Below are 23,337 nucleotides of genomic sequence, written 5' to 3'. Positions count from 1 at the left end.
TGGAGTTCAGAGCATCAGATAAGCGTCATATTATGACCAACTATTAAATAAATAAAGAAAAATAAAGGCAGTTAAAGCAGCACCATGAGCTAATCTATCACCAACTTAAAAACCCTTTGAATGCACAGGAAAACACATTTTAACTTGGTGTCAAAATGATAACAATATCAGCACCAGTCATACGCCTAAGGGAGCTACTGTGACTGAAGCGTTTTTATCCCTTCTCCTTGCATGGCATCCCACCCACAAACAAACCCTGCTGCTAGCAACACTTTAGTGAGTATTTTTGAGTCCCAATTCAACTTTTGGTAAACAGTTCTTCAGGCCATTTGGATAACAAATGTTACACTGAGCGTTAAAGAGTATCTGGGGCTTATTTCTCCAGATGTAACTACAGTTTTGGGGTGTTACTAAAAGAAAGAGTGTTAAATGTGTTTTGAAATAGCAGCTAAGACAGCCTTCCCCTGCCATCCTGCTCCCTCTGTGTCTATCTGAGCTCTATCAAACTGCAACAGTTAATGAAGACAATTGATAGAACAGTGAAATGCCATCTGCCACTACTGTAGCTCTGAATGGTCCAAACTTTCTCTCTCTCTCCTGAAGTCCCCTGAAGAATGGTGTGTGCCTACAGAAGCAGAAATTCACACACTTTTGCTCTCATTAATACAGCAAGCCTCCCTGGTGGCATATCAGTCATCTGCTTTATTTTCTAGCACACATCATTTGCAATTAATATTCAGTACAACTGACACAGAAACAACTAATGGTGTCATTAAGTCCTTCAGACCAGATCTGCCAAAACACACATACAGATTTCACTGTGGTCAGAGGAAACTGAATGCTGTGGGTTTATCACAAAGCACAGTCAAGCAGGTAACAATATGGCTCCATAATACAAGTGACTTGTAAACCTTTGCTAAGATGGTCATATGCCCTGAAAAGAGCATGTGCCTACTGGACTAGTAACCAGCAAAATAATACATAATACATGGTGACAAGTATTTATATGAAGAAAACGTTATTTGTTTCAAAACATACAGCTGAGGTGGGAGCAATCCCTTAGAGGGTCTCTCAAGAGCAGAAAACAAGAAGATTCCTGTGCTCCTTTTTTGATATTGAAAGCCTTGTAAAAATATTCTCACTTACATCCCAAGCATGAACTGGTGACCGTGTGCTTACGCTTCAGTTTTTCATAAGTACTGAATCCCCCAGTGCCATCAGGGTTGTTTCTAAGGTAACAGAATATGATGCCTTTGATTTAAATGAATCAGATTCTGGATATTCAGGATTGCTTCAAACACAGAAATAAACAAACAGCAATGGCGTCAGAGTAATACAGAGTATTATTTCTGAAGCCAGCTTGATTTATGAATAGCAGCTTAAATTACTTTTCAATCTGCACCATACAGGAACAGGAAGAAACACAATTCCTGTGCAACAGGATGCATCAGATTCAAAAATAAATAAATATCCAGTCCAAATTTAGTGAATATGATGCTCTAAAACAGGTATCTTCAGAGACTTGCTCTCAGTCACATACAAAATGCCAGAGAAGAGAGACTTCCGGAGGCGGCGCGAAACGGCAATGGCGGTCCTCTTCGCGCTGTGAAGGGGAGCTCCGTAGAAAAGGGTCGTCCGCTACGGCAAAGCAGAGACCCATAAAGAAAAACCACAGGCAGAGTGAGCCTGTGGCCGTGGGACTCGGCGGGCACCTGAAGCCCCCCCAGAAACGAAGAAGGGGCTCCGGAACGTGGAAGGGGGAGCGGTGCTGTGAGTTCATCGCTCTTTCTGCGGAAGTGAAGCCGCGCAGCTGCTGCCGATGAGCGCCGACCTTTCTTCCTGGAACATTAGACTCTAAACTACAAACCCGTGAGTAGGGGATTTTAAAATTTTTGGGACTAAAGTGATTGAATTCGGCTGAAAACGGGAGACGCAACCAGGAAGTCCGTCTCCCGATCATGCTTAAGAGATCAAAGCAAAGATTTTGACAAGCTGGAAGTGCTTTAAAAAGGATTGTAAAAAGTGTGGATTATCGTGCAACAACTGAACTTGTTTTTAAGAAACTAAAAGAGACAATTTTGCTTTACTTTTGTGGGTTTTCGATTGGACTTTCCCCCTCCTTTGGGATTTACAAATGACTGAGAAACCCAAAGTCACGGACTGCCAGGCTAAAAAAGAACTGTCAAATTGCTGAAACTGTTTTTAATATTGAAAGTGCTACATGCGAGCGTTACAGTTTGGATACAAGCAGGGAAACTGTTTCTTGCACCTTTCTTGAGACTTTGTTTTAACTTGGGGAAAAGCTCTACATGCCAAAAGGAAGTTGAAGGTCCCCTTCAAATCTGTTTTTAACTGCTGGGACTTTAATGGCGGAAAAATCCCTTTCTTTCTTCTGAAGTACAGTTGCACTCCCCCTAGAGGATTTTGGATTTACAACTGTCTGGGAACTGCATTTTGTTTTGATTCTTTGCTGCCTTGTTATTTACTCTCTGGAACTGTCTTTCCCATGGGACTGCATATGGTCTGACCTTGGCACGTAGACAGGATTGGAATGAGTGGCACAGGGAAAGCAAGATTGGCTAAAACGAAAGCTAAACAACTGGTACAAACAACTTTGACCTCTCAGCCACGCAGATCATCTGTCCCAGCTGTTTTAGGGACACAAGAAGGGGAAGTTGAGCAGACATCATCAGAGGATATGGCTTCAGGAGGTTCTGAAACAGTTTTAAATCAAATTTTGGAACAACTGGGAATTTTAAACAAAAAGGCGGATGAGCATTCATCCAAAATTGATCAAGCTACAGCCACTATTAGCAAACTGACTGATCAAGTTGCTCAACATACACAAGCAATTGGGAATCTCCAGGACGCAACTGCAGAAAATCACAAATTGGCTGAGGAAGCTTTTCAAAAAGCTGGGGAAGCCAATCAGAAGGCTGAGGCAATAAAAGTGGAGGTAAAGCCTTTGCATAAACAGGTTAATGAACAGCAGGCCTACCTGTCTATGGTTGAACTGAGAAATAGGGAAAATAATCTCAGATTAAGAGCTATCCCAGAACTTGAACAGGGAGACTTGATTGGTTATTTGACATCAGAATTTTCAAAGTTCTGGGGTATAGAAGAAGACAACGATTTTAAAATTGTAAGTGCTTTTAGATTGGGAAGAGTAGTGAGGAAGGACAGATCCAGAGACTGTTTGATTATTTTGAGATCCAAGCAAGAGAGAGAAAAAATATTAGGCCTTCATTTTGGAAAATCACTTGTCATTCAAGGCATCAGAGCAGAAATTTACAAGGACATTCCGAAACAACTCTTGGACCTTAGAGCTACTTACACAGGACTAACAACACTATTAAAAGGCAATTCAATTCCTTTTAGGTGGGAGTTTCCACAAGGATTATCCTTCAACTTCAAGGGAAAGAAAGTTAAAATTAGAACAGCAGAAGATCAAAAAAAGTTTTTGAACGACCACGAAGAGGACCTTCAGAAAGGAGCAGTAGGTTCTTGGCCACCACCTCCGCCTCTACTTGTACCGACACCTGTACCCTCGGGACCAGAGGATCAAAAGAAAGAGACGCCACCACAGGACTAACAGACTGACCCAGGATGTCTCTGCAGCTCCTTAGTTGGAACATTAATGGCGGGAACTCCCCGGAAAAAAGGAGAAGAATCTTTCATATATTGAAAAAAGAACAATTGGACATTATTTGCTTGCAGGAAACACATGTGACTAGGCTCCATAGGAAAGTGTTAATTAACAAAAGATTAGGCCAAGAATTTATCTCATCGGACAGAGTCAAGAAAAGAGGATTGGTGATCTATGCAAAGGAGAGCCTGTCACCGAAATTTTTATTTAAAGATGAGCAAGGAAGAATTTTGGCAATTGAAATACAGGCTCAAGGAGAAAAGTTTTTAATATTAGGAATCTATGCACCGAACGAGGGGAAATCAGAATTTTATAGGAAGCTGCATGAGACAATGCTGGACTATCTGGACTATACCAACATCATCATGATGGGAGATATGAATGGGGTGGTCTCTACAAATATGGATAAGTCACAAAATCAAAATTTAACAAAAGACGGCAGACTACCTAAAACCTTTTTTGAACTAACTGACAATATGGACTTGATAGATATATGGAGGACAAAGAACCCCTTAGGTAAAGAAGGAACTTTCTTTTCTGAAGCCCATCTGTCATGGACAAGAATCGACCAAATATGGATAACTAGAGGGCTGGCACCTAAGACTAGAAAAGTGAAAATCTGCCCAAAAACCTGCTCCGACCATAACGCTATGAAAGTGGAAATGAGACTTACTCCAATCGGTTCCTTCAGATGGAAAATGAATGACACCCTATTAAGAGATCAGGAGATTGTGAAGAAGGCCCAAAAAACTTTAAATTTGAACACTACGGTGGAAAAAAGAATAATCTGGGACGCAAGTAAAGCAGTTATGAGAGGGTTTTTGATACAACAGAACACGATAAAGAAAAGACTTTGGAATGAAAAAAAGGATAAGATCTTAGAGAAGATAAGAGATGGTGAGAAAAAATTGAGATCAAAACCAAAATCACAGGAGGTTCTGAGAGAAATCAAATTCTACCAAGCACAATATGCTAAATTGATAAATCAAGAAGTTGAGTGGAAAATTAAACAGATGAAACAAAGATCATTTGAATCAGCGAATAAGTGTGGGAAACTGCTAGCATGGCAGTTGAAAAAGAGACAAAAACTGAATACGGTTACTAACCTAGAGATTGAAGGGAGAATTATCCAGAAACCCGAGGAAATTAGAAAGTGTTTCCAGAGATACTTCAAACAACTTTACACGCAAGGGCCGCAGGAAGAGACTGAGATAGACCAATTTCTAAAAATTAATGGACTACCAAAATTATTCCAGGAAAAGAGATCAATCCTGAACTACAAAATAACACAACAAGAAATTGAGGGTGCCATTCAGAATATGCAACTAGGCAAATCTCCAGGACCAGATGGACTTACCTCCAAGTATTATAAGATATTGAAAGAATTTTTGATACAACCACTATTGGAGGTCTGTAATCAGATCATGGAGGGGAAGAAGGTAAAGAAGGTGAAATACCTAGGGGTAAACTTGACTGCTAAAAACCTGAACTTATTTAAGGATAACTATGAAAAATGTTGGTTAGAAATTAAAAGGGATCTAGAAACTTGGTCAAGATTGAAACTTTCCTTGTTGGGTCGAATTGCAGCTATAAAGATGAATGTATTGCCAAAGATGTTGTTTTTGTTTCAAACCCTACAGATTGTGGACAGAGTGGAATGTTTTGGAAAGTGGCAGAAAGATATTTCCAAGTTTGTCTGGCAGGGCAAAAAGCCCAGAATAAAATTTAAGATTTTAACTGATGCAAAGGAAAGAGGGGGATTTGCCCTGCCGGACTTAAGGTTATATTATGAAGCTGCAGGCTTCTGCTGGATGAAGGATTGGATATTGTTAGAGAACACTGATGTCCTAGATCTGGAAGGGTTTAATAATGCTTTTGGATGGCATGCATATTTGTGGTACGACAAGGTTGAGGTTCATAAAGGGTTCAAAAACCATATTGTCAGAAGAGCAATATTTATTGTCTGGACAAAATATAAAGACTTACTAGAAAACAAGACCCCGAGATGATTATCACAAATGGAGGCTAAGGCCCGAAAAAGACTCAATATGGAGGCCGGCTGGCCGAAATATTGGGAAATAATCGGAGACAATTGGAGGTTGCAGAGCTTAGAAAAATTAAAGAATAAGGTGCGAGACTGGCTACATTACGCTCAAATTCAAGAGGTTTTCAAATTGGATAAAAAAATAGGATTCCAGGTGGAAAAATTGAAACTTGAGACAGAATTGTTAGAACCAAAAACTAAGGTACTTTCGAGAATGTATAACTTGCTGCTTAAATGGAACACACAGGATGAGACAGTCAAATCAGCCATGATAAAATGGGCTCAGGATATTGGGTACAACATTATGTTTGAGGACTGGGAAAGGTTATGGACCACAGAAATGAAATTCACGGCATGTAATGCCCTGAAGGAAAATATTATGAAAATGATATATAGGTGGTACATGACCCCAGTCAAGCTTGCAAAAATATATCACCTGTCTGATAATAAATGTTGGAAATGTAAGGAGGCTGAAGGGACATTCTTTCACCTCTGGTGGACTTGTCCAAAAGTGAGGGCCTTCTGGGAAATGATCTATAATGAGTAAAAAAAGGTATTTAAATATACCTTTGTTAAGAAACCAGAGGCCTTCCTCTTGGGCATTGTTGGCCAGAAAGTGTTAAAGAAGGATAGAACTTTTTTTATGTATGAGACTACAGCAGCAAGAATACTTATTGCAAAGCATTGGAAGACACAAGATTTGCCCACACTGGAAGAGTGGCAGACGCAACTGATGGACTATATGGAACTGGCTGAAATGACTGGCAGAATCCGAGATTTGGGAGAAGAAACAATGGAAGAGGACAGGAAAAATATTTAAGGACTATTTACAAAAACAATATAAGTTGTATGAATGTTAAGAACTTGCACGATTCAGAAAACTTCGGCTCCAGCAATTAGATTTTGTGAAACAGAAAATTAAGTTATAAGTAAGAAAAGGTCGAAATTTAAAGTAATATAAGGTTTAATTTAAGGCATAAGCAATTGATAAAAACTACTTTAAATTTAGAAGTATAATAGTTGAAAAGTACAAAATAAGGTATGAAACAAGGTAATAATTTGCTGATATTTTTATTATAAAGAACGCAGGGTAAGGGAGATGCGAGGAAGCCCAGTTAGTTATATTAAAAATGTTCTGAATGGTCGGTTTTTTTTTATATTTTTTCTTTTTTTATTACTTCTTTCTATATTGTTTGTTGGTGTACTTGTTTTGGTTTTCTTGTTTGTTACTTCTTCGGTGAAGGGATTTTGTGTGTACATCTCTTATTTTGTATTTGAAAACTTAATAAAAAAAATTTTTTTAATAAAAAAAAATGCCAGAGAAGATTTCATGTCAAATGATTATGCATTTATTTAAACACAGGTAAGCTTCATGCTAGTCAGTTTGCTGGTATTTGCACCTTGGGAATACCACTTCTCATTCAGAGAACCCTCAGTTGGATAAATATTGGTTCAAAATACTAACATCATTTCGCATGGGACTCCCCTTCCCAAGGAACCAAATCATATTATTTGTTCATAACTGCGTCAATATCTTTTGCTAAATGACTGCATCCTTTCAGTCTCATTTACAATAATTATTTAAAGTTGAATTGCTTCATTCCAGACATGGCAACTCTTTCCCTTTGGTTATTTGGCTTCTAACTGCCTGAAGACAGTTTTTCCTAAGTTTGAACAGTATGTGAATTTCCCCACTAGAGGAAAGAATATTTTGGATCATGTGTATTCCAATCCAAGCAGGCATACAGGGCAATTTCCCTCCCCCACTTAGGTTCATCTGACCATTCTTCACTTTTTTATGTCTGAAGTATATCCCCCTTACGAGAAGAATTCAGCCAGTTATAAAAACAGTTAGAATCTGGCCAGAGGGCGCTTTCAGTCAGCTCCAGGATTGTTTTGAAAGTACTGATCGGAGCATGTTTGAACACCAAGATCTGCACAGATGCACAGGCACTGTACTTTCTTATATTAATGTGTGCACCGATAATGTAACAATGGAGAGGTGCATTAGAATCTATGGGAACTGCAAACCCTGGATGACTGCTGGTGAACACAGCACATGATATCATGGGCTGTCCCCTGAGCCCGCTAGATGACATCGCAAGGGATCGTTGCCTTAGGAGAGCAAGAAAAATTCTCAGGAACAATTCACACCCCGGGGCCAGCACCTCTTTAATCTTCTACCTTCGGGCAGGAGATATAGAAGTATAATCAGTCGTACCAACAAGCTAAAAAACAGTTGCTATCCATGGGCTGTTAGGCTACTGAATGGAAAATAATACAGTGCAACTGACTTTTGGGGTTGGTGTGTTGTGCAACAAGCACACAGAGTGCAATGAGATTGAGTGTTTGGGGAGGGAGTGAGGCTCGGTTAATTTCATTGTACACAGGCTGTACATTGACAATAAAGGTATTCTATTCTATTAAACATAATATTTTGCTTTAATTATAACTATCTATATAAATTGCACTAGCACTGAATCTCTACTGGCACAAAACTCACTGGATGACCTTGGGCCACTCACTTTCTCTTGGCCTAACCTGAGCAAAAAGTAAATAAGTCCCAATAGAGACAAGCTAATTACCAACTAGGATCTACATACCCAGATAATGCAAATTTAAAGAATATAAATCTGGCACTGTGAAATTATTTTATATCACAAATATAAACAATTACAAACATAACTTGAAATTATTCAATAAAATAAACTGAAATGCATTTCAACCTTATTCAGGGCTATTGCATGAACCAATGCATTATGGAAATTTTACAGCCTAACTCCGCCATAGATCCCACTAGTCTTAAAATAGTCTCTTTAAGTGAATCAGATGGTATAGAAGGATTTTTTCTTCTTCTTCCAATCGCTCTTCCTGCTTTGCTCTGGGAGCAGCTTACATTCATCCCAGATTTTAATTATCAAATTCTTTGAAACGTTACCCAGGGATGTTGGGGAAATGAGATTTTATTTTATGTTAAGTTGATCCACAATTAGGTTAGCTTGAAGAAGTTGATTAACAGTGAATCCTGTGCATGTTTACTTTGAAGTAAGTCCCATTGACTTCAGTGGAGCTCCCTGCACAGTAAATGTGTGCAATTCTGTACTCATTTACCTGGAAGTAAGCCCATTTGAACTCGATAGGACACACTTCTGTGTAAACATATAGGATTGCACAATAAGGCTACACTCCTATACACACTTACCTGGCTAGGAGTAAGATAACTGAAAATTAACATTTACTTCCTAGGAGACATATATATGCTTGCACTATAACATTTGGTACAGCCCATCTGACTTCAGTAGTCTTGAAGCACATGAAATTTAAGTTTTATGAATTTAAGTATTATGAGCTATAGATGGAATATTAGGGCTGCAATCCTATATACACTTACCTGGGAATAAGTCCCACTGAACTCCATATGGCTTACTCCTGAATATGTATGAACCAGATTACACTGCATGTCTATAAACCACAAAACATGGCCTACTTCTGTAAAATGGCAGCTACTTCTGAAATAGTCTACAAAGTTTGTATTTCTGATTTTAGAAGGAGATGACATTACAGTGTTAAGTGCACTTAAGATGACTGATTACAGGGGACTTAAGTGTGTCCAACATCTGTCTGCTTTAAACAATGAAAACAAAACTATAACTTCATTATCTGCAGCATGATTCATTTATGAAAAAGATAGCAGTATCAGTGTGGATATCAACAAATAATGCTTAACATCACTATAATTCTACAATATTTGCAAGTTTTTTCTTGCACAAGCTCTGTATACCATTCTCAGTATATAAATAATATGGGGAAATAAGGAGAGGAGCCTAACAGCTTGTTCAAAATTACAAAGGTCACCATAAGCATTAGAAATCCATTTTAGCCAGCCCATCCAGTGGGTACAGTTCAGAGGAATGTGACTTCAGATTAATCCCCACAGTGTCTTTCCCCTATGGCTCATGAACATGGACATCATTGCAGGTGTGGAGAATGGCAAGATAGCACCCATTGCTCATATCCCCATCCTGTCTTCCCCCTCCATTCTGCAAACTCACAGCAAAGCCAAGGCGCTATGGATGGGGATTTGGGTTGTATGCCTGGGTTCCTCATTTGCATAGCTGTCAACTTTTCCCTTTTCTTGCAAGGAATCCTATTCGGAATAAGGGAATTTCCCTTTAAAAAAGGGAAACACTGACAGCTATTCTCATTTGCCATAAGACCTGATGCATGTATCACCAAGTGTGTATATCAAGGGTAGAAAATCCAGGTTCATTGATGCCATTTGGGAATTCTTTCATGTTCAGGTACTGTACCTGTGGAGAATTGGATTTTTTAAAAAATCCTACTTGGTTATTTCATGTTTTGGTCTCACTCTGTATGAAAGAAACACCATTAAGGTTTTTTGGGGGTTTTTAAGACTTGAATCATTTGACATCCTGATGAAGCCTTACGTTCTTGGAAAGATGTGAAGAGCATCTGGAATCGGCTGCTTCGGCTGCCTTCATCTGCCCACATGCGGATTACTCCAAGACCTGTGCGCAGCATCACATCATTAGCAACAGTGCTGCAAAACTTAGCTTTTAAATCCTCCACTGAGCTACTTCCATCATAGACAGCCACAAAATTCCTTTTGCATTCATTAGAATTCTGCATTTCATAGTCCAAGAACCGTAAATATATCTACGAAACAAAAAAACAGTGAATATGACAGTGTAAACCATCATTGGAACAAGAGGCATTTCAGCAACATTATTTCCTTTTAGAAAAGAAATCCACAAATCTACTGGTGTGTAATCAAACACTGGCTGTGTTTATGCTCTGGGGAAAGTGCAGGGTTATTAAAGGAACTGAGCAATATTTTTTTTAAGTAATTTCCATTGGGATGACTATTCTCCCTCTAAATATGCATACGGTCAGCACATGTATGAGCATCACCTGCTGACTGTCACATCAAGTAATTACTTGCATGTGTGAATCAGCCATAACAGCAACAACAAAAATGAAAATGGAAGGGTTTCTGTATTACTGAATCTGGAGCAGAAAGCTCAAAAGCTTTTTACTGTACTTTTAAAAAATTTGTGGGTTTTGCACTCTGAGAAAAAGAACCAGGAATACAATTGCAATTTCATCCCTTTATTCATGGGGAAAGTATAAGATCTAAGGTTTGAGAACCCAGGAATCCTTTGGAAATAAGACATTGGTTTTACTTTCATATTTCCTCAAGCAGGGTGGATTCTAAAGGGTTAAAAAGCACCTTGTTGTTAACATCTCTGTAATTTCTGATGTAGTAAAACATCAAAGCTGTTCCACTGACATAACTTAATTATTTCGTACATTTTATATATTATGAACAGTTTCCGAATTCAGTTCACAGAATAAGAAAATCATTACAAATCAAAACAGAAATAACAAGTAAGCAACCATAAGACTGAACAGGTGAGCACTTAAAAACAGCAGGTTAAAACAATTAAAGCTGCAATCTTACATACACTTACCTGGAAGTAAATCCCATTTAATTCAATGGGACTTACTTTAGAATAGATATTGATATGATTGTGCTCCAAAACTGAAAACTTTAGAAATGTTGGTTGGAAGATTATTATTTCTTAAAGATTAGCATCAAAAGATAGCAAAGAGAAGAGAAAATTCATAAACAGGGCACTACAATAAAAATGTCTTCTCTCCATTTTCCACCCACCTCACCTCAGAAGGCGGGGCATGTGGAGTACAACCTTGTTTGATGACCTGACACAAGCAGTTTGATGTGGGAAGAACAGACATTCTTCCAGGTACACAGGCCCAAGCTGTAAACGGCTTGAAGGTAAAAGCCAAAACTCTTGAGTTGTATTCAAAAATAGACAAACAGTGCAGGAGTTATGCAAACAGATGCATTTGAGTAAAATTTACTGCCTTCTACCATTTTTAAAGCCAAGTTTCAAAGCAATCTGTCAGGCTCCAGCAGAAGGCTATTGAGAAGGGCTGCAGGGCTGCTACACTTATGAAGCAAACTTTGTATCTACTCTCCTTGAACTGTTTCCATCCCAGATCTCATTAGAAGAACTTGTAACAAAGTACTGGAACTTGAGTCTGCTTATTTCCTCCTCCCTACCAGTCCATTTTATGTTTGTGTCATGCTGCTTTGGGTGTGTTTTTGTTATTTTTGAAGAGCCAGTTTAAACAACAAAACAAAAAACTTTAAATAAATAAATAAATTTATAAAACAATCCTACAATGTACATAATTTGTATAAATTAAATATCAGATTTCCTGCATTCAACTGTATCATTTCATAGTAAAATAAACTATACATTATTGTTTTAAAACAATATATTGTTTTAGCAAATTTGCTTTAACTGTTATTCAGAGTTGTCACACATCTGCATGGTGTGGTTTTTTTTTAAAAAAATGTAAATGTACATGGAACCAATTGACACAGAATAATTAGTAAATTGCATGACCAAAACGAAAGAAAGGAAAAGAAAGGGGGGGAGAATGTGATCATTTGCTTCTATGGAGTATAGATCAGGCATAGGCAAACTCAGCCCTCCAGATGTTTTGGGACTACAACTCCCATCATCCCTGACCACTGGTCCTGTTAGCTAGAGATGATGGGAGTTGTAGTCCCAAAACATCTGGAGGGCCAAGTTTGCCTACGCCTGTCTTATATCCTGTGTCTGCTTCTGATTATTTAGAGGGGTGTGCCAATGAAATGTATGAGACTTCCACATATTTCAGAGAGGATACCAATGTAAGGAAATGTAGAAGCAGGTGCTAGGCAAAAGAGAAAGATGAGGGGGTTGAGAGAGAAGGGGACAGAGGAGGAGTTCCAAAGGCAAAAAGACTTTCACTTTTCCTTTGCTCACAGGAATTTCATCCAGTTACCTACTTAGATCTAGCAGAGTAGAGATTTGTCCAAGAGCCCCACTGCAGTTAGCTATGCAGAAATCAGAACTTTCTTTCTCTTGTCTAAGCTTGACACACTCCCTGTGCTGTGCTGCACTACACTGGGCCCTGCAGCGTGAGCTGGAGTCTTTCCAGCTGACTTCAGCGCAGTATGTTATGTAGCACAGAGCTAAAGGATGAAAACTTCCTTCTCACAAAGTCATTTGAACTAAACTAAGCTGTGCCCACGCCCAGTTTGTCTTCTAATGGTGACTATCAGATGCAAAATTTAAGACACTTGACCTTCAGCCTATCCGTAACTGAGCTGTGGCAACTATTTTAGGGGTGGGGGAATCTACTGTATTTATTTTTGATGCATCTCTGAAATGATATGTGTATAAGCAGGAAAAGAGAAAGGTAAGCAAATAGGAATATAGGGAGTTGACCTAGACAGAGTAAGGCCTTTGGTCCATCTAGCTCAGTATGGTCTGCATTGATTGGCAGAGGTTTTCTATGGTATTCAGGCAAAAATATTTCCCAATCTTCCTAAAGATGTTTGGGTCTGCTACAGCTTTTTCCAAAAAGGGAGGCCTCTCCCTCAGTGTCCCTTCTTCAAGGAGCCAGAAGGCCTATGCATAAAAGGAGCTCTCATGATAAATTTCACTCCCTAATTTACACTTTTCTTTTGGTTAGATTGGTTAATTAATTGGGGTCATTGCTCATCAGTTTTCAACTTCTTTTATACTAATTTTTAAAAGCAGTTTAGTACCTAATTTGATAGCCATGTCACTACCCCAGATGTACATCCTCCTATATTCATCTGAAATCTTCATTAATGTTTGGCCAACTTTGCTTTGTAATGACAATTCCCAAAGTGTATTTCATCTCAGCCTAGGGGGTACGAAATTAAGTCACCAATAGATAGACAACAGCACAGCTATACAGATGAGGTATGTTTTATTACCCAAAGTTCCTGACTTGCAACCTTAGTCTCAAGTCGCTAGACTAAGCTTTTACTCCATGGCTGCTGGAGATAACACTAGTAAGCATGACAGAGAGGATTATGTTGCAAACAAACTGGTGTTAAGGGAATCCTACTCCTGAACAATCTAGCTAGCTTTAGAAAAGCAGCATAAGCTGATCAAACTCTTACTTGTGTTGCTCTGTAAAAATGGAACACTTTGCTTTAATCCACAAGCTCTTTAGCCTCCCCAGCATTATAATAGATAGAGCAGTATTTATTCTGCATATCACACATTACTAATCAAGTGCAATTGACTCAAGATTTCAAGCAGTATTATTTGAAAATATTTTCTTTCAAAAAATAGATTATTTTCTAATAAAGCTTGTGCAGTAGAGAAAATCCTAACCACTTTAATCATTTGTCCTTTTCATGCATTTGTGGCAAACACACAGAATCCACAGCAATTGCTTATCTTCCACTAGGTGTGCATAAGCATGTGCGCGCGCACCCACTCACCCAGGTATAATGATTTTTTAAAAAATGTAGAACTGGAAAGGGGTGGACAGACTAGCCTATGTATCATGTCAGATTTACTGTCTTTTGCTCAACCATAGGCCTGCTCCCTCCCTTTTCACGCTCTCTCTCCAAAAGAACACATGAAAAAGCTATGTGTGAATTGTACACATTTGTACTCATGTATTATGCTTAGATTGTTTCTTTCACAATATTTAATTTATTCTGCTGGTTAAATTATGGTTTGTTTGTTTTTTGTCTTACTTGAATTTATTAGTATGTTGTGAATTACTCTCACACCCCACAACTTCCACCACAATTCCCACTGGTTTTTTTGTTTTGTTTTTTATAATAAGCCCACTTTGGACTAAAAATGGGTGAGAGATTTTATTCAAATTTGAAGCTGAATCTATCAAATTTGCACTGTCTGAAACAACATGAGAACTAAAACACAGCCATCCTTCAAAATTCACACTTATCTGAACTTTGTGGTGTGGGTCTCCAACTAAACAATGCTTTAAAATAGGTGTAAATTAGGAGGAATGTGCATAAAAGGAATATATTGGTGGAAATAACATACTACACTACATTGTATTTGGATAATTTGCTTTAAAAGCAAAACTGCAAACAAAAATTGTTTATTAGCAGGAATTCACACTAAAGGTCTGAAGAATTTTCACAGGAATTTTTTTTTTACGTTGCAAACAGCTTCAGAAATGTGGAGAACTGGATTTAAGATTGGAAGAATTGGAAATGGAGAACCAACTGTGGAAAGGTGGCATGCAAATAATCTAAATCAATCAGTACCTCAGCTTTATTATTATTAAAATTATATTTTTATGTTCCATTTCAGTGGGTCACACAGCCTCTGCGCAAGCAAAGCAGGTATTCTGGAGGCACGCTTGATTATTCCAAGTGGTGATTTCACAGAGAGAACCTATTGCAACAGGATATCAAAACATGATGTTTCCTCTTACTTCCAGAAGTTAAAGTGCAAATGTACTCTCCCCTCCACCTAAACTTCCTCCCTGAATCTGCACCCTCACTAGGCTTTTTCTTTTGATAGAAGCCCTAATTCAGAACTGTGTAATTCATGGCAGGATTCAGCCACTTGAGACTACCTACTGTTAACCAAGCTGAAACAATCAGAGAAGAAGCTGTGTTCGTCTGTTGCTGCAACAGCGAATATTTTGTGCTTCTGCTTCAAAAAGAGCACTACTATTTTATAAGCCTGCATTTGTGCATTGCAAGTGCTATCTTATAAAACATAATTGTGTGACAGAAGGGAAAGTAACAACCATCGCATATTATGTTTTCATACTTCTGCTTGAATATTTCATTGAAAACCTCTCTCCAAACCATCAATTCCATGTTGTTTTGGCTAAAATAAATGAAAAGTTCTGGAGCTGAATGCTGGTACTGCTTGAGCTTTGGTATGTCACTGCTAAATGCCTGTGCCATTAGCAACAAAAGTGATAAAGCATCACTGCAGCTGCAGCACATATAATTTATAGCCCCTGGTCACATTATGGTTTAAATTATTGTCTTGTCACGTTTATGATATAGTCTCATCATAATAATGAAAAAAGCAATGTAGGCTGAATTGGAGTTTATGATTTAAAATAAAATTAAAAAATTGAACACAATAAAAAGCCCTGACTGCATACATCAAGAGAAAAGAATCACTGCAAAGGGTGAATAACATATAACTTCTGTAACAGTAAGATCATAATTTCTTTATAGCAAATCACTTTTGATGAATTCTCTTTCTTCATCAGTCACTGAAGGTTTGTTCTGACAACAAGATTGATTGGGCAGGTCAAGAAACCATCAGAAGACTCAGCCAATATCCTAGAAAAGCTCACTGAATTTTTTCCATTCTTTCATCCAAAGCAGAAAACTACATTTGGGCTGAGAAAAACATATCCACTCATATGGTTATAAATCTTCCCACAAAGAACTTAATAGTTGTATGTTTTGAGAAACAAATAGCTTCATGTCTAATTGGAATAATCAGTGTTTAAATTCCAAAAGAGAGATGGTAAAATTTACATATGCCAAACAGACACATGTTTTCTGGCTTAGAAGTCTTGTCTGCTAATCTAGTCAGTATTTGGACCATCTATATTTGACTAGGAGAGGGCAAGAATGGGAAACGAGTAACAGAGATTAATGCTGAAGACTTGCTATCTGTAGAGAGATTTGCTCCTGCTGCATTTTTATCAATACTTTCCCCTGATTATATATATATATATATATATATATATATATATATATATATATATATATATATATATATATTTGCTTTCGTAGATTTTCACGGGTACAGGAATGCAGGTTTTGGTGTCTTCGGGTGTCTTCCCGTGTAAGAGTTGGGGTGTCTAGGCGACGTTTCGACGAGGTCTCACTCGTCATCTTCAGGCTGGTGCTTTCGGCTTCTTGTTACTGGAACAGAGCAGGATCTCAGTGTTTGAGTTCCTATAAATACTGTTGAGGGGGTGTGGTGTATAGCCTCCAACGTTCTGGGCAGAGAGGAAGTTCCCAGGTTAGTGTGTCTTTTCTTCTTTTGTTCATTAATTACTTGAGGGATATCTTGAGTGATTTCTTGAGTGATATTCTGAGTACCACTTAGGAGGGTCATTAGGTGTGGATTAGTTGCTAAAGCTTTCGTGTCTTGACCTCTTGAACTTGTGGAGAGTTTTTTCTGAGAAGATGGCTGTACTGCACTTAGTTGTGCTCTGGCTTGGCTTCGTGTATAGGGGCGAGCTGTGGTTTTGTGCCCTGTGCCAGCCAGATCTGTGTAGGGATTGCAGGGGGGTACAGCATCCGGAGGTGCCACTATGGTTTGGCTACTGGATGGTGTCTGTAATTTATCTGTGGAGAGGGTCTGGGTTTGGGTCTGGTGTGGTTGATTGGAGATGGCGTTCTGTGTGCCTCTGGTTCTGGTGTCGGTTTTTGTGGGGAGGGCTATTTTCCAGATGTCTGGCAGGCGGGACGTATCGTCACGCTTGTTCATGTTGTGAGGGTGTTTCTCTATCTCGATGGCTTCCATGATTATTCTCTTGTGGTGGTGTTCCATGTTAAAGAGCAATTTGGAATCTGAAAAATTAATTTCGTGTCCTGTTTCTTTCATGTGTTGGTAAAGAGAGGAAGTTTTTTCTTCTTTTTTGACGGCATTCTTGTGTTCTGCGATACGTGCATTTATTCGTCTGTTTGTTTGTCCAATGTACGTGGCTGGGAAGACTTTGCAGGGTATTTCATAGACCCCTTGGTTTTCTAACTGGATTTTATCTTTTGGGTTTCTGAGGATATTGGCTATTTTTTGGTTGGTGCAAAAGGCTGTTTTGATATTGTGTTTATGGAGGATTTTGCTAATTTTATCTGTAGTGCCCTTGATATAAGGAAGGAGGGCCATGCCATTGTTCTCTTCTGTGTCTTGGTTTTTGGGGGGTGTTTCTTTTTGGATTAGCTTCGTAACCCTGTTTTGCTGGTATCCGTTGGCGATTAACACATTTGAAAGATTCTGTAACTCAGTTGTCAAGTGGTCTTTGTCAGCCAGGCGTTTGGTTCTGGAGATGAGAGTCTTGGCTACGGAGTTTATTTGTGCAGGGTGGTGGTGTGATTGTGCATGTAAGTAGCGGTTGGTGTGTGTTTTTTTCCGGTAGATAGTGTGTCCTAGGGAGCCATCAGGTTTTTTGTAGATTAGGACGTCAAGGAAGGGAAGTTGGTTGTTGGCTTCTATTTCCATAGTGAATTGTATTTTGGGGTGTAGGCTGTTGAGATGTGTGAGGAAGCTATCTAGTTTTTTCTTCCCGTGTGGCCAAATTACAAAGGTGTCGTCAACATACCTGAGCCAAAGTTTGGGTTTGTGTTCTGACTTGTCTAAAGCATTGGTTTCAAAGTGTTCCATGTACAGATTTGCGATGACCGGTGAGAGGGGTGATCCCATAGGTGCTCCTTCTATCTGTTTGTATCTTTGTCCATTGTGGATGAAGTACGTGTTGGTTAGGCAGTGGTTGGTCAGGTCCAGGATGTATTCGGGGGGATTGTATTTGTTTTGAATGGCTGTCAAGGCTTCATTAATGGGCACTTGTGTGAAGAGAGATACAACATCGAAGCTCACAAGTAGGTCGTCGGGATGTAGGTTTTGCTTCTTTATTGTTTCTATGAACTGGAAGGAGTTTGTAACGTGTGAAGCGATAGATTCTGCATAGGGCTGAAGTTGCTTAGCGAGAAATTTAGCGAGATTTTGTAGAGGTGAGCCTATGGAGCTGACTATTGGTCTGAGTGGTGTTCCTTCTTTGTGTATCTTGGGGAGACCGTAGAGTTTGGGGCATCTGGATGATTTTTCTCTGGGGATGATTCTTAGCTGGATTTCTTCACTGATAGGAGAGGCTTTTATTTTGGATTTGGTGGTTTTTTCCAGATAGGTGGTGGGATCTGTTTTTATAGGTTGGTAGGTAGGGTCTTGGAGTAGATTTGATAGTTTTGCTTGGTAGTCCGATGTGTTCATCACAACAGTGGCATTACCTTTGTCTGCTGGGAGAATGATTATGTTGTTGTCTTTCCTCAGGTTGGTGAGTGCTTTCTGTTCTTCTTTGTGTAAATTGCTTCTGGGTGGTTTGCTGGAGCAGAGGATGTTGGTGACTTCAAGTCTGATTTTATTGGCTTCATCTGGGTTGATTTTGGTTAGGCTAGCTTCGACTCCGCATATGATGTTTTCCGTGGGGATGCGTCTCGGGGCGACTGCAAAGTTGAAACCTTTGGAGAGTACTTTGGTTTCAGTTGAGGTGAGGATCCTGTCTGATATGTTATGTACTGTTTGTTTCATGGGTTGTTGTGGAGGGTGGCTGGGCTTCTGGCGTTTCTCTAGTTTGTGGAGTTTGTTGGTGTGTGTGTCTGTCTTATGTGCGGACTCCGTTTCAGCTCTCCAAACGGCTAGTTGTTTGCATTTGTCCCAGAGTGCAGGGTGGATTTTGTTACAAAGTTTGAGGTGAAGAGTGAGCAGATCTTTGTTGGTTTGGTTTAGTAGGTATCTTTTCTTATGTAGTTCGTTTCTGATTAGGGATAGTTCAGTTCGTTTCAGGATCCTTTCGGTAGCTGGGGTTTTAGAGTGGAATTTAAGTTGGAAGCATGTGGGAATTAAGTTGTTGTCTCGGCAGTTGCGTAGGAACAAGAGATCACATAAGATGGTGGCTCTTCGGATTTCTAGTTTCTCGTAGGTTCTTGTCAGCTGGAAGGTTTCCTCCCCGTAGAGGTGAGATATTTGCTTTCGTAGATTTTCACGGGTACAGGAATGCAGGTTTTGGTGTCTTCGGGTGTCTTCCCGTGTAAGAGTTGGGGTGTCTAGGCGACGTTTCGACGAGGTCTCACTCGTCATCTTCAGGCTGGTGCTTTCGGCTTCTTGTTACTGGAACAGAGCAGTAACGTCGCCTAGACACCCCAACGAAACGTCGCCTAGACACCCCAACTCTTACACGGGAAGACACCCGAAGACACCAAAACCTGCATATATATATATATATATATATATATATATATGATGTTGAAGAAGAAGAACAACCGCATCACAAAACTCAGAGAAGTGTGATTTTCAATGGAAAAGCTGCCTTTTAGTTTGCATAGTATTCCAGGAAGGACAAATAATTTTCTCTCCTGTCTCTAATTAAAACTAGCAGAATTGGTGTGGCCAGGTGGGGATTTTAAGCTAAGCTGCCCTGATCAGAGTATCTGAAGCATCTTAATGGTTAAGGGTTGTTTATCTGGCTTACTCTCATTGCCAGCTGGTTGGAAGAGATATTGAGAAAGGAGCTACTCTCAGGTCCTGGGGGCTTTATGACATCTACAGATCTATGGCTGTCGAGACAGGATGAGATGGATCAGTCAGTCAGGTGCGTCCTCAGCACACCTTTAACATGAGCAAGTGGGAAAAGATATGGATCATTTAATTTACTGATCTAGCACTGTGAGCCAGAGTGAAGTTGCCCATATAAGGGAGGTTCTTCAAGCTCCCCCGATAAGTTTGCAGGAAGGTGCACTGCACTGCTGGTTAGATATGGCCAACATGCTGTTTCTCATTACAAAACCTTAGAGATGTGCATTCCATGAATGAGCCATCTGCCATGAGGTGATGGGGGAAATAGCGGCTGCATCAGATCTACCCATATTAACTTATCAGCAGCAGCAAGCTTCAGACCACAAAAGCTAGCCAGTAGATCCTGGAGTCTCTTTACCAATAAAACCCAAGTGTTAAGAAGAATTAAAGTAGCATAATGGCATAATGTGCCTTTCAGGGCAGTGTTGACATACATAGCCAAGGTTACTTTAATCAGGTGTCAACCAATGAAATCCTGAGAATGTGTCCAAATCAGAAGTCCTCACTTGCATTTTGTTCACTTTTAACTTCTTAGGATCGCCTGCAAGGATCGCCCTTGTTGCACCTGAAATTCTCTTCATTTGTTTGCTGTATGTGCACTCTTTTTCCTCTTGTTTATGTGGCGTGTGTTTTTAAAAGAAAAATGTCATTTGTGAGCAAGTGCAGCTATACATACCAATAATTCTGAGCAATATATTAAAAAAGCAAGGACAGAGCCTGAGAGGAGAAAGAACTACATGTCTCTCTTCAAAGCTTAGATCAGGCATAGGTAAACTCAGCCCTCCAGATATTTTGGGACTACAATTCCCAACATCCCTGACCCAAAATCCCCACCTGGCCACACCAAGGGATCATGGGAGCTGTAGTCACAAAACATCTGGAGGGCCGAATTTGCCTATGGCTGGCTTAGATGCAACTTCTCCTTTGCAAAAGGACCAGAAGCCCACAATTCTATTGGAGTTGGAGTGGGCAGGATCAGTGTGCTTAACTCTTTGTTCATAAACAATCTCTCCAGCGCTTCACCACCCGTAGGGAGCACAGGCCTAGAATCCATGATGGGAAGAAAGTGGCTGGGAGAGAGATGAAAGAAAAACTCTGGATGAGGGCTTTCCCTCCTGCCTGTTGCTCACCTGATGGAAAGTTCCACCTGTGTGAAGCAGCCACTGCCACAGGGCTTTGAAAACACACAGTGGAGGAATAGTATATAGTTCTGCCCTGAAATATCTCCTCCTGATTGTGGAGACAACAACAAAAGTCCTACACTTCATCCCCAAAGGAGATGCACTAGCGAGTGCTTATTTAATAAAGTACAGACAGCCAGGCAAAGAAACTTGGGCTACACTAACAAGCATTCAGTACCAAAATAAAGAAAAATTTACTTCTAAATAAAGGCAGAGAAAGGGGGAGCTATTTTTATATGAGCAATGTGGAGGGGGGGATGTGGGGGGGGGGGACGACCCATGGTACTATGGCATGGCTCCAACAAAAGCTTTAGCTCTGTTTTCATTATTTCCAGAGAAATAAACAAAAGAAGGCCCCCAGGCCTTGGTGCATCCTGTTTACTAGACCCTCAATTTTATTATAGATATTCAGGGCGGGTTTACCTATTCAGCCTTGTCAGCAGAAGCCCTGTGAAAGGACTTCCACTTGTGCATTGTTGCCTCCCCCCCTCCTCTCCACTGCATTCCCTAAATTTGCTGGGTGGGGGAGAAGAAGCCCCAGAACACTGTGAGAAAAGAGGGAGTATCGATCCATTTGGCAAGCTGTAATGCAGATGGACTGATTGGAATGGCTCGATGTTGAATTCCAGTGTGTGTGTGTGTTTCAGCTCTTCCAGAACAATTAAAACTACTGGCATTGCAATCTACAGGTGAAGATTTCCAATCAAAATAACTAGAATCAGACAAAATAAAGATCCCCAAAGTATATTTAAAATCAGCCTACCATAGAACAATTTATTTTGCACCACCTAGAGAACTTTGTGATATGTGGTAGTATACGAATGTCACAATAAATAAACAAAAGCACAACACCTGACTAATTAATCTCCATTTTCCATGGAGTATGCCATCACACGACTACATAAGAATTTTAACTTATGATAAAATACATATAAGACTGATAGAAAATAATGTTACTGATTTGAGCTTCCACATTATCAGACCTATGCATGTCTACTTAAAAGTAAACCCATTAAGGAGAATGTGACTTATTCCTAACTACACATGCATAGGATTGCAGCCTTACAGGGCAATCATATACAAGTCTCCTCAAAAGTAAATCCTCTTGACTGAGACTGCAATCTCATGCCTCTTGGCTCAGAGTAAGCTCTATTAAAATATATGAAATTTACTTTTGTGTAGATATGTATAGGATTTTTTTGTTAACCTTTTTAAATTTATTACCATTGTTCCAGTTGATTAAATAAAGGCAGAAACAAAACTAAAAATCAATAAAGTCCAGAATCCTTTTTCTTTTTGCCTTTTACTAGACATGTTCCGGATTTGAGATTTGAAAGTGGAAAAGCCTGTGATAAAAGTGGAACTGCATATTTTAAAAGAGGGTTTTGTGTTTACTATTACATTATACAAAATGGATCTGAGTGGTAGAAACAGACAAAGTGAGATACAGAGATTAGACTTTGCAAAGGCAAGCACACTCGTATCTACTACAATCTTTTTAAATGGTAGACACATGTCCTTGGTGCTAGACAATATAAATATTTTCAATAGTTAAAATAAGGTGGTGGGACATTTAGCTGTGCAACTGTACACATTGGCTGTAAAACAATAACAATGAAAGTTCACAAAAGGATGAGGTACACGTGGTCTGGTCTGCAACATAGCTCGATACTCTGAAGCACATACGTATCTACCACAACACACTCACAGACAAATTTCGCAGCACCAGGGCCACCCAAGACACATTGTTACGTGAACCACCAAATAAATGGCAGCTCCATATGCTAGGGAAGAAGGAGTGAGTGAAGATCTACATCAGGAACAAGGTAGGAATAAATATATTCATTGGCATCTGCTGCCCCTGTGGATCCTGTCACCTGAGGCACTTGTCCCCTGGTCTCATGGATGGGCCAGCCCTGCACAGCACTACCAAGCACAATTAACTGAGCTACCTACAAATCAGAAAGTCCTTGGTTTGAGTCTCATTTTTCCCTTTAACTTATCAGGTGATCTTTGGCAAACCACTGTATATCATCCTCAGCTCCCCATGTGTGCTTTGGGAATAACATGAGTGATCTGCCTTGCATGACTGTTGGAAGAGTTACAGGAAACTGATTATGAAGTGCTTTGAATATTTTCTAGTGTTACAGAAATGATAGCCATCAAGCCATTGATTATGTTCTGCCTCCACCATCAGAGGCAAGTATCCTACTGGATACCAGCTTCTGGAAACCA

At 39.5% G+C, this 23,337-nt stretch overlaps 1 protein-coding gene across 3 annotated transcripts in view; it reads right to left on the bottom strand.

The window, feature by feature from the left end:
* Nucleotides 1-23,337, bottom strand: part of NETO1 (neuropilin and tolloid like 1) — a 113,576-nt gene that overhangs the window by 22,885 nt on the left and 67,354 nt on the right. For 2 of the 3 annotated variants that reach the window (XR_014010901.1, XM_081205620.1), the window contains exon 7: nt 10,139-10,367. Coding sequence is in view for 2 of the 3 variants with exons in the window: in XM_081205620.1 (XP_081061746.1) it covers nt 10,139-10,367 (229 nt within the window). In the remaining variant the exon portion in view is untranslated. Of the gene's footprint in view, nt 1-10,138; nt 10,368-23,337 lie in introns of those variants that run through there. The other variant, XM_081205621.1, reaches the window with a different exon arrangement.

The sequence above is a fragment of the Podarcis bocagei genome, assembly GCF_964188305.1.
Source record: "Podarcis bocagei genome assembly, chromosome: 8".
Taxonomy (NCBI): Eukaryota; Metazoa; Chordata; class Lepidosauria; order Squamata; family Lacertidae; genus Podarcis; species Podarcis bocagei.
Note: the sequence above shows the minus strand (reverse complement) of the source record. Positions and strands in the feature narration are given on the sequence as shown.